This window comes from Hevea brasiliensis, chromosome 11 (genome assembly GCF_030052815.1).
Source record: "Hevea brasiliensis isolate MT/VB/25A 57/8 chromosome 11, ASM3005281v1, whole genome shotgun sequence".
NCBI classification, from domain to species: Eukaryota; Viridiplantae; Streptophyta; class Magnoliopsida; order Malpighiales; family Euphorbiaceae; genus Hevea; species Hevea brasiliensis.
Genome location: NC_079503.1, coordinates 95288651 through 95301008, shown reverse-complemented (window position 1 = coordinate 95301008; position 12358 = coordinate 95288651). Strand labels below are relative to the sequence as shown.

The 12358-nt window shown below is 30.9% G+C and overlaps 1 protein-coding gene across 1 annotated transcript; it reads left to right on the top strand.

Moving 5' to 3' along the window:
* The first annotated feature begins 9173 nt into the window (after nucleotides 1-9173).
* LOC110652733 (cysteine-rich receptor-like protein kinase 15) lies at nucleotides 9174-12147 on the top strand. Its single transcript, XM_058130398.1, has 7 exons — nucleotides 9174-10059; nucleotides 10171-10296; nucleotides 10402-10583; nucleotides 10665-10875; nucleotides 11000-11237; nucleotides 11559-11706; nucleotides 11793-12147. Exons 1-7 carry the CDS (start codon nucleotides 9219-9221, stop codon nucleotides 12096-12098), a joined length of 2052 nt encoding a protein of 683 aa, XP_057986381.1. The 5' UTR covers nucleotides 9174-9218; the 3' UTR covers nucleotides 12099-12147.
* The last annotated feature ends 211 nt before the right edge of the window (nucleotides 12148-12358 follow it).

The following is a 12358-nucleotide window of genomic DNA, read 5'->3' as shown; positions in this document are numbered from 1 at the left end:
AGGATTTAACATAAACCCCAAGAACTTTAAGAATTTGCTCTCCAAAACCACAATCAATAGATAAAGTTGAAGCGCAACAAGATGGTCAATACCTCGATTGCCAAACAAAAATAGAAATATATTAAAGAGATGAAAAACCATACTTTTTTTCTCTTCAAGCTTGTTATGGCAAAAAATAACCAGTCTCTCATCCGCAGCCTAAGTTGTAGGACCATCTTTACTATATCTCTGATCCTTAAACACTTCCTCAATGGGTATGTTTTCCTGCACTCAAAGAAAGCTTAATAGTTTCAACCCAAAACAAGCACACCAAACACAAATGGTAACCAGACTATTAATGGCTTCAAATATGCTCAGGTCCATTACCAAATCCAGAATTTCCTTCAATACAATCTCCAAAAATTAACTTTGTCCTCATTTTTTCCTTTCTCCTTCAACACTCTCACCAACTAACAACCAAAAATCAAATTTCACAGCATAGCAATTATGGAAAAAAGCATGACAAAGACAAAAAAAAAAAAAAAAAACTTGAGATGTTCCGATGCTCAGTTCAAAAAGACTTGATTTAGAGCCTAAATTAGAGTTTAGAAAGCCAAAACAAAGACAACCCACCAATGCCAAATCTACAAAGAGAATTAACAATGAGACAAACTAATTGATGGGAGTAGGAGCCGTTTAATTTTGAACAGCTGCATTTTGGTTGCCCAAAACATAGAATTTTTTTTTTTTTTTGTTTTTTTGATGATGTTAACCATGGTATACCCAATGTAAACTCCCAGGGGCTTCATATTTAAATATTTATTTTATGCTGACTTGGCTACCACATATGCATCTCGAGACTCAATTCTCTCCCTAGGCTACAAATGAGTCTAATTTATGAAAATAAGCCACAATTAACAAAAAAAAAAAGGTTTTGGCTAAAATTGATAATTCACGTAAAGTTTTAACCAAAATTGGCCATTAGGCATTTTATATTTTATAATTTCAAAATCATAATATCTAAATAAATATGGTAAATACAATTTAAATATTATTAAAATTTTAAATATATATATAAGTCAAATAAATTTTTATTCTTTAAATTATTATTAATTATTTTTCTCAAAATATTATTTTATTGTAATGTAACAATATAATGTATTGCAACATAAATGCATTTAAAAAAAGTTCTTATATGGTTTCAAAGAATATATCCATAATAGCAAATATAATAATAAATATGCTCAAATAATTAATAATCAATATTTCAGCCCTTAAAGAATTGAATCGCCATTAGAATTGGGATATAATTAGACCCATAATTACTGAAAGAGAAAATTATTAAAACCCATGATATATACATACACATGCTTCTAATAACAAAATATACAAATTTCATATAGATTGTGAAGAAACAAAAAAAAAAAATAGTGAAGAATGAAGACAGATGGATAGCTACAGCATGCAATTGGGTCTTGAACTTAGTATGCAGAAACAATGGTGAAGGTATTTTTGTGCTAAGGTACTGCACAAAAACCATTTTTCCACCATTGGATTACTTGATAGATCCATTAATGCAGATCCTTCTTGCTCAGGATGTTAATGGAAATTCATAGGAGTTTACACATATATAAAGGGATACCAGATATGCATCTTTTAACTTTGAGGTGGTACATGTTTATGCATGGAATTGGGCCTTAAACCTGGTTTGCAAAAACAATGGTGAAGGTTTCTCTATGCCGAGATACTGCACAAAAATCATTTTTCCACTGTTAGATTACTTGATGGATCCATCAACACAGATCATTCTTGCTAAGGATGTTCATGGAGATTAATGTGAGTAATATACACATACCACGTGGATTTCTAAATTTTATTTTTCTTTTTTTTTAAAAAAAAGAAATATGTGTTTATAAACTATAAATATATAATTAATAATTAATAATATTAAAAAGATAAGAAATCTATATATATATTATTTTTGGTGAAATATTTGTGTCGGACATTTTTTTTATATAATATTTATTTGTTAGTTAATACATGTTTTATTTGTATTTGCATATATTAAAAATGTCATAATTCAAAAACTTTTGAAATATAAAATAAATATAACTTTTATTCATATTAATTATATTTTATATGTACAATCTATAAAATAAATTGATATTGGATTAATTAATTTTTTTAGCAATTGAGTATAGGTATTATAATATAAAATGTTAAAATTTTTTAATAATTTTATTTTTCTAAGAATAGTTCTTGGTTATTTAAATATCAATATGTGTAATTTAGATAGTCCAAATTGTAAGTAGAGAAAGAATAATTAAAATTTTCCCCAATAAGTGTTAGATTAATAGAAAAAAAAATATAATTTTGTAATTTAACAAGTATCATGTCAGCAAAAATAGCTTAAAAATGGGCTACTAAAATTCATAAGGGGGTTTTATGATATCTAAATTAAAGATTATGGATTGTTATGTTACTTAAATTAAAAATTAGGGGTTTATGTTATAAATTAAAATTTAAGCACTCTACTTTTAGATACTCCTAAGTTAAGGTACTGTCTATGTAATTTACTATTGAAATCAGTAAAACTTCATGCTTTGAGGGAAACCAACTCAAAGCCAAAATCCAATTTCAATGAATTTTTATTTGATGCAATCTTTATATATGCAATACTTTAATTATAATATTTAATTATGGTGAGACTCACGTGGGATTCACCACAATCAATGATTATAATGAAACCATTATACAGATATCAGTTTCATTGTATAATTTTTCCATTTCAGCATGGACATTGGACTGGATCATTGATCCATCAATCTCGTGGGCTTTGAATGGCATATAGAACTGTGGGCCTACGGGCTGTTTGTTTTAGTTTCCTTAAGCCTAGCCGCCTAGAGGGGTTTTAGAAACTATTTGATGTGAATGTCTAAGGTGGATAAGGATGTAATTAAAATTATAATAAAATCTCAATTATATTATATGTTTGGTTTATTATATTTAATTTTACGATAACAATATAATATTATATTATATAATTAATTATATTTTAAAGAATGTTGTCATGTAAGGTTGTCTTGTCTTCAAGCACTTCCATCATAATCATAATTTTTATTATATTATTGTAAAGTTGGATTTTTTTTTTATTAGAATTCTAAAGTTTAATTGGGTTCTTTGGACTTTTTTTTAGCAAAAGTTTAATTGGGGTTGGTCTAAAGCCCAACATGCTGTGATCCTGGTACACAAAATTTGGTGTGATAATAGATTGTAAAATGCCCAAGATCCATTCAATCCTTTTGTTCCCTTTAATTTTTCCTTTTTATTTGCAGAAAAAGGAAAAGACCTGCCCGAATTGTTACTGAACTTGGCAAGCCCTAGTATGACGGAAGAAGGTAATTTGGCAAATTTCGCGGTGCTTCTTGTAATGGATCTAACTACTATAAGAGAAGCAACAGACAATTTTTCGGATTCAAATAAACTCGGGTGTGGCGGGTTTGGCACCGTTTACAAGGTACCATATATCATATCTCGTTTGCTTTTATATTACTTAGTTAAATAGCTATGCATTGCCTTGATTAATCACTGATCCATTTTCAGGTTTGTTAGCAGACGGGAAGGAAATAGCTATTAAAAGGTTGTGAAAGAAGTCATGTCATGGGTTGGTGGAGTTGAAGAATGAAATCATACTAATTGCAAAACTCGAACATCGAAACCTTGTGAGGCTCCTGGGATGTACCATAGGGGGAGAGGAGAAATTGCTCATATGTGAGTTCATGCCTAATAAAAGCCTTGATTTCTTTCTCTTTGGTTTGACTCCAGAACCACAAATTGACCCCATTCTCTATACTAAACTTGATAGATTAGGGTGCTCCCTTTTACCGAAAAAATAAGAAAAAGAAAAATAAATAAATAATAAAAAAGAGAATAAAAAAATAATAAATATTAGGCTAAAAACTTAAAATGGCGATTTAGGTAAAAGGAAAGTGAGAGAAGATTTAGATGGAAAACTCGAAAGGGCTATTCAACAGGTTATAATTTTATTTTTGATTTTGAAAGATTAGAAATTTTACAAAATTAAATAGAAAATGGATAATGGTGTACCTAAATCAATAAAGAAGTTTTTTATTGCATGACAAGAAATTGATTCTATTTAGTTATGATTGTAAATGCTTGTGTTTTAGAATAATATATCAAATAGCTAAGTAGTATGATTGCATATCTTAGTTCAATGTGAGTTTTTTTATCATGATAGAATAAGCAATGTGAAAATCCCTGTTAATAGTTTGAGTTAAAAAAAAAAAAGTTAAATTGAAAACAAAAAAAGGCGGTTTAGGCAAAATTAAAGCTTGTTAAGTTGAAATTGAAAGGGCAACTAGGCAAAAGTTAAAGCAAGTCCATTGAGATGAAAACCTAAAAAGGCATTTAAGGCAAAAATTAGGACACAAAGAATAGAACACACAAAAGAGAAGGAGTAAGACAAGGCATGAGCTTAAACATGATCTTAGAATGACAAGTTATAATAAGAAAGAAAACGAACTTTAAAGAAAAATAAGAGATAAATTGTATTTTAACCTAGAGGCAATCTCTTAGTCTGCATTTTTTTTTTTTGAAAAGTTTTGAAATAGTCTTACCTCTCTAGTGAGTTTTTCACAACACTACCATTAAAGCTTTGAGTTTTTAGAAAAATCCCCAGCAATATTCATCCCCATTGAAGTTTTCAAAGATATTCCTTAGTAGAAATAAGTATGCATATATAAAGGATAGAAAACACAAAAATCACAGGTAGTTTTGAGATTCACTTATCTCAGTTTTCAAATCACATACTAGTTTTTTTGGTAAGTCATGACATAGTTATATAAGGTGTAGAAAATCATACATCAGCATGTCACCTATAGGTGCATAAGCTGTAGAAGATCATGCATCACCATAGTTTTCAAATCACAGATCAGTTTTTTTTCTAGTAAGTTCTTAGACTTTGTCTAGGGTACACGGCTTAATTGTATAAGCCTTAAAATATCGTATATCAACATGTCACTTGTAGGTGTATAAGGTGTAGAATTAAGTATCGAACTACATGTGGTTTTGATTCCTCTTCAAAAAAGGGGATACATAGGCAGTTTGAGACTGCAGTCTTAAATATGAATCCATGAAATTTTAAATAACACAGTTGTCTCTGTTGTAGGACTGTAGCTACTCCTATGACGTGCAGGGTGCATCGATAAAGCAAGATATACTTGATTTGCGCTATTGTGGGACTATAGCTAATCCCATTAGATACACTCAATTTGCGCCATTGTGGGACCGTAGCTAGACCCATGACATATAAGGTATCGATAGAGCAAGATACACTTAAAATTTCAAATCACACAGTTGTTACTGTTATGGGGCCATAGCTAGTCCCATGACACATAGGGTGTAGCGACAAAGCAAAATATACTTTATTTACATTGTTGTGGGACTGTAGCTAGTCCCATGACACAGAAAGTATTGACAATGTATGATACACTCAATTTTCACTATTTTGATACTGTAGCTAGTTTCATAACTCAAAGTCCTGAACTTAACTCATAGAGTATCGATAGAGCAAGACAAACTTGATCCTTATAGCTAATATTTCACTTACTTTCAAACAAGTTTTGAAAGATTTGTATTGTCACTTTGACAAAATTTGAGCAATGCCTTCGCATTGATTTCAAATCTTGCTAAAGTTGGGAGCAAACTATAGACCCCTATTCGTGTAACCTTGTGAGCATGTGTATTGAAGCCGTGAAAAACTTGATGATGAAAAAATTATATAACTGTGAGATATATTTAGAGGCATTAAAAATGGATAGCCATATGTACAACATGTCTCTTAAAGAAAATAATTTAAAAGAGCAAAAATTAAAAGTTTAATTAAATTTAGATGAAATTTATTTTTGTTTAAATTTAATTTTAGAATTTTTTTTATTAAAAAAAAAACTAATTGGACCTAATTGAGCTCTCTAAGGCTAATAAGGTTCGGTAAGAGATTTTAATTAAATAAATAAAAGCTTATCATTTTTTATTTCTCTTATTTTTTTTTATCCATATTTATTTCTATTTATCCATATCCTTATTCATATTCCTATCTCATTAGCACATTTAAACCCTCTATAGGAATAGGATTATCTATCTCTCTAGAACTCTAAACCAAAACCTTATAAATATCTTATAGAGGGAGGACAAAAAAAAAAAAAAAGACACAGGAGAGAGGAGAGAACAACACAGCACAAGAAAAAAAAAAAAAGAACTCTCACTTTATCTCTCCAATTTGATAAGCTTTCCTCATCTCTCTCCTTCTTTTTTTTTTTTCTTCATTTTTCTTCAAGAAGAACTCTTCAAAGTATGTGTTTTAAATTATAAATATTTAAGAAATACATCATATATTTGTCCTTTTATGTTCATATGCCTTTAGATGATTTCATATATTCATAACATTTGTATTCATATGATAAATTTGAGGGAAATTTACAACTCTACAGATGTTTATTTTTTGTTTTCATATTGTGTGCTATTTTTGATGTACTTCTGTTACTTTAAAAATTGTATAAAAATTATATTTGTATTTTCATAAAATTCTAATAATTTTAGCTTCAATAATCATGGAAAAAGGAAAGAGTTATGGATATTTAAAGTTAGGGTATCTTCTATCTGCGATTTGCAGGATAGCTAAATTTCAAAGTTAATATCTCCTTCAATTCTTCATCTTTTTCTATGATTCTTGATTCTAAAAATAAGTTCAAGATTTTGTATAATTTTTTTCCATTGATTTCATGTAAATATATTTTATGGTTTGTGAGATACATTGATTTTAAAAAGTTAATGCAAATCTATCTCTAGTGCATAACAATGATGAACCACAATTTTTATAAATTATTTTTTAGAGATTTTACACTAGCTAATAATTTTTTAATTTAATATGATGTCTTAGAATGCTTTTGGAATGTTTGTATAATTTTTGTGCATATTTAACTAATTTTAGCAATTCACATGCAAAAACGCTATGAATCTATCAAAATCTGAAATTATCATGTATATTTGTAATTTGATGTTATTCTATAGAAATTTATATTTGAATGTTAATTTAATGCTTTATATGATTTAATAGGCTATTATAAAGTGCTAGAATTAAATTAGATGGACTTATGGCTATTGTATAGTTTTAGCCCATTAGAAACCCAATTACTTAAATTATAAGTATTTAAATTTTTAATTACATTGTTTATTTTATTTTAAATAAAATTGGTAAGTAACCCTAAGGTAAGTACCAAAAAAAATACTAATTGCATAGAGTTTACATTGAGCTTAATGGGAGTAATATATGAATTAACTTGCCATACTAGAAGAGAAAGCTCTTATTTAAGGGTAGTTTATCCCAATGGCAACTGTAATAATTAAAAGGTAATAATCCCTTAAACTGTCTTAAAATAACAATTTTGTATGTAATATATAGTAATAATAGAAATTTATTCAGTAAATACTAAAATCAATTTTATTTGTATTTTAACCCATGTTTAGTATGTAAATTAAATTTGATTAAATATTTGATAAACTGTAAAATAAATTAGCATATTAGAAATAATTTTTTAGGTTGTAATTGTTTGGGACATTTAGGTGTTTATTAGAATAAAAGGACACATGTACATAATTTATTTAGTTTAATTACCTCTAGCATAACTTAGTAAATAAATAAAATATGTTAATTAGAAACTTAGGGTTGTTTATAAATTGAATTTGTGAGAAAATCAAATTGCCAATAATAAATTAATTTTTAGTCATTTGATAATTTTCACTTAATTTAATTTAGCAACCCCATAGATAAAGAGTATTTATGCATAAAAATTGTTTGCAAACAATAACTCCTGTTTGAATTATTTACGTGTGTAAGTTTAGAAATTGCATTTCTAGGTAAGGAGTTCGATAAAGAAATAACAAACAAAACTTTTAGAAATTAGATTAGACGTAAGATGTGCTTAACACCTTCTCCTTGTGTACCCACTATCCTAAACTTAGACATTGACTTATGGTAATGGTGATTGTGAAACTTCTATAAAGAGTAAGTTGTCATCCACGACATTATCGGAAAATTGAGTGTATCAATTAAGCCCCTTCGAAAATTGGTGTCTCAATCAGATATCTCTTAGAAGAAATAATGAATATGTCCCAGTTATTACCTAAATGACAACTCTTGTCTATCCATGCCTTTGTGGTATAAATCTTTAGTATCGTTATAGTATTATGGGAAGACAGTACTTACCAATAGACTCAATTCTATTAAAATTATATAAATTATATGTCTAAAGAGGTGATACTTAAGTGGATTGATGTGATTTTACCATCTTTTCTAAGTATTACCTAATGCACTTTATGAGATCCAAGTAAATGATCTTTTGCCTTATGCCATGACGCCTCACATATTATTAAATGAGTTCCTATCCTGCCGGGTGCGAGGGATAATTGACTTCTTCTAAGCGCGTGTATTTTACCCTTGGACTCACATAGCCATACTCTAAAGATATCCGACTCTTTGTCTAGGCGTATGTGCTCCTACCAAAGGTTTACTATTCTTTTCGTTAGTACGCATGCAACCTATTTATATACATACACGTGTCATTCTACGAAGAGCTCATTTATTTATATAACATCATACACTTTTTATGTAATTAAATGTATATAATATATAGTATAATTATAATAATAAATTTTATATATCATAATATTATATATTTTTTTTTCATTTGATGCACGTAAAGCAATTAGATTGTGAAGGACATTTTTATACCCTCAAAAGTTATTAAAAAAAAACTATCACATCCATAGACCGGATTTTCAAAAAAAAATCACTTCATATGCTTTTTTTTTAAAACCTCGGTTTTGACACTTTGAAACACTCTTTTGAAAATTTAAGCAAAACACTTGAAAACCTGTTCGGGTGTTCAACTGCAGCGCCAGACGGGTCCCGAAGGGTAATTCTTAATTATTCAAGAAGATGCTAGAATTACATTATTGCCCTTTCTTGTTTATTTATTTTATGTTTTGTTTTGTAGTTTACATTTTGTTGGTTCGGAAGCTTCAAGTCTCCTCTCGGTCAAGCGAAGGGCAAGATAGTCTCGTTTGCACTCTTATTACATAACACAACCACCATTTTTGTGTGTTACAATCAAAAGTTGATAACAGGGGAACCAAGACTTAATTTCCAATTTAGGGGGAAAATGATTCATTTCAATGTCTTTGTAACCCGTATATTAATACTATCATTCATGCTTAGCTTGCTTAACCTCCCTGGAGTTGCAGGTGTCGTCTGGCTTTATAGCTATTGCAAAAACGGCACTATCTTCACACGAAATGGTATCCGTCAGCAGATTAAAAATGGCACTAACTTCACATCAAATGGTATCTATCAGCAGAATCTCAATTCCTTGCTCTCTTTTCTTTCTTCCAATGCAAGCCAGGGGAAGGGATTCTACTACACCACAGCAGGTCAAGACCCTTCCAACATGGCCTACGGCCTCTTCCTTTGCCGAGGGGATGTTGTCCCCTTGAAAGGTGTCTGCCAAGAATGTGTCTTGACTGCTACCAAAGATATTGTTCAATATTGCCCTAAAGAGAAGGCGTCCATCATTTGGTATGATGAATGCATGCTACGCTACTCCAATGAATCTTTCTTCTATTCAGTGGAAGAAGACCCAGCATTCAAAATGGTGAACGCCGCACCACCAGTAAACGAATCAGAGCGCTTGATGGGGTTAGTGGCAACAACGATGACCGATGTGGCAACACGGGCTGCAAATGATCGGTCTGGTAAAAGATTCGACACAGAAGAAGTGAACTTCACGAGCTCTCAAACACTGTATACGCTTGTGCAGTGCACCCAAGATTTATCGGTTGCCGATTGCAGCAAGTGCCTTCGAGAAGCTATTGGTTCATTGCCCCAGTGTTGTTATGGGAGAATAGGGGGCAGAATTATATATCCTAGCTGTATTGTTAGATATGAAATGCATCCATTTTATCGGGTTGAGGATATTCAAGCCCCACCACCATCAGCCACAACAGGTAGTGATAGAATTTGATTTTATTTATTTATTTTTTCCCTCTTCTCCAGAAAGGGTCTTGAATCTTGATGTGGAAACCATAAGGATGCTCGAACTTGTGTTCAATAAGCAGGAGATAAACGGAAGATTCGGATGATCCTGCTTGTTGTGGGAATACCAACAGTGCTAATCGCAATTCTCGTTGGGTCTTGTCTTGTCTATCTGCTGCTGAAAAGAAGAAAGGTGAAGGGTAATTCAAGTGAGTAGTTGGCGTTTTAGAGATTCTATATTAGCCAAATTAATTTCAGAATTACTAAGAACTAGAATCCCTTTTGTTCCCTTTAATTTTCATGTTTATTTGCAGAAAATGGAAAAGACCTGCCCGAATTATTACAAGACTTGGCAAGCCCTAGAATGACGGAAGAAGGTAATTTGCCGAATTCCGCGGAGCTTCCTGTTATGGATCTAACCACTATAAGAGAAGCAACAGACAACTTTTCGGATTCAAACAAACTTGGGCGTGGCGGGTTTGGCACTGTTTACAAGGTATCATATATCATATCTCGTTTGCATTTATATTACTTAGATAAATAGCGATGCCTTGATTAACCGCAAATCCATTTTCAGGGTGTGTTAGCAGACGGGAAGGAAATAGCTGTTAAAAGGTTGTCAAAGAAGTCATGTCAAGGGTTGGTGGAGTTGAAGAATGAAATCATACTAATTGCGAAACTCCAACACCGAAACCTTGTGAGGCTTCTGGGATGTAGCATAGAGGGGGAGGAAAAATTGCTCATATATGAGTTCATGCCGAATAAAAGCCTTGATTTCTTTCTCTTTGGTTTGACTCCAAAAACTCAAATTCACCCCATTCTCTATACTAAACCTGATAGATTGGGTTGCTCCCTTTTACCCAAAAAATAAAAAAGATTTTAATTGAAAATGATTTTATTTGTTGCTTTCAGATTCAAGCAAGGGCGTCCAACTTGATTGGCAAAGACGGCTTAGCATTATCAATGGAATTGCTCGTGGCCTCTTGTATCTACATGAAGATTCTCGACTTAGAGTTATTCACAGGGACCTCAAGGCTGGTAATATTTTGCTTGACCATGAGATGAATCCAAAGATATCTGATTTTGGAATGGCAAGGATTTTTGGTAGAAAGCAAAGTGAGGCTAATACAGATAGAGTTGTTGGAACCTTGTAAGTTAGATAATTTCTTCTTTTCCCTTCTCCTTTTTTGTGAGTGATTGCACCTTCATTCTGAATTTGGAAATTAATTTAACAATCTCAACAATTGAAAATTACGAATGCAAACAAGCATAGTCTACATATTTTAATATTCTTTATTAATGAATTTCAACTTTTGGAGTCATTTCTAAAGTTGTGAAGTCTGAAAATTTAAATTCTAATGAGAGCCAAATCAATATATAAACCTCCATCCATATATTCATTCAGTCGTAATTAAAAGACTCAACAATTTTAACATCTAATATTTTTCTTTTCCATTTAATTTTTGAATAGTGGATACATAGCACCAGAGTATGCAATGCAAGGATTATTATCAGTAAAATCAGATATTTTCAGTTTTGGCGTTCTCTTATTAGAGATAATAAGCGGGAAAAAAAATAGTGGCTTTTTTTCAGACGATGGAGAGAGCCTCCTTATATTTGTAAGTTCCTATTCCTAACGATCTCAACTTGTTCTGAAGTGAAAGAATATTATTAAAAGTCCCGTAATATTAATTTTGTATTTCAGGCATGGAATCTGTGGTCTAAAAATCAAGGATTAGAGTTGATGGATCCGTTACTTGTAAACTCATGCGTGGAAGCTGAGGTACTGAAATGCATCCAAATTGGATTGTTGTGCGTGCAAGATGACCCAGCAGACAGACCAACTATGTCTTTGGTTGTTTTAATGTTAAGAAGTGATCCCATGACACTTCCTCAGCCCACAAAACATACATTTGCTGTTAAAACAGTTGCTGTGAGTAAGGAATCATCCTTAAACCATGAAGTTTTTTCTGCCAATGAGCTGACTGTTTCAGATGTATCACCGCGGTGAATTGTCGTGTATTTATTGTAATCTAGCATATATTGAAGTACTAAACTTGTTGGAGCCAAGACTTGCTTCAACATGTAAGAGTTGAAAAAATATGGACAAGTTCTTGTAGGATATTATATTATTAAGACCATCTCTTTGATTATTAAAAAAATATTATTAAGATCATGGTTTAATTTGTCGGAAAATTTTTTAGCTTTAATTTTTTATAGATTGGCACACAAATATGAAAATACACAACCAAATATATATATATTTTTGAT

Coding starts and splice junctions, on each gene's coding strand:
- LOC110652733 (XM_058130398.1), top strand. CDS start 9,219: ATGATTCATTTCAATGTCTTTGTAACCCGTATATTAATACTATCATTC. Junction 10,584..10,664: donor GGTTTGGCACTGTTTACAAG/GTATCATATATC, acceptor ATCCATTTTCAG/GGTGTGTTAGCAGACGGGAA. Junction 11,238..11,558: donor GATAGAGTTGTTGGAACCTT/GTAAGTTAGATA, acceptor ATTTTTGAATAG/TGGATACATAGCACCAGAGT.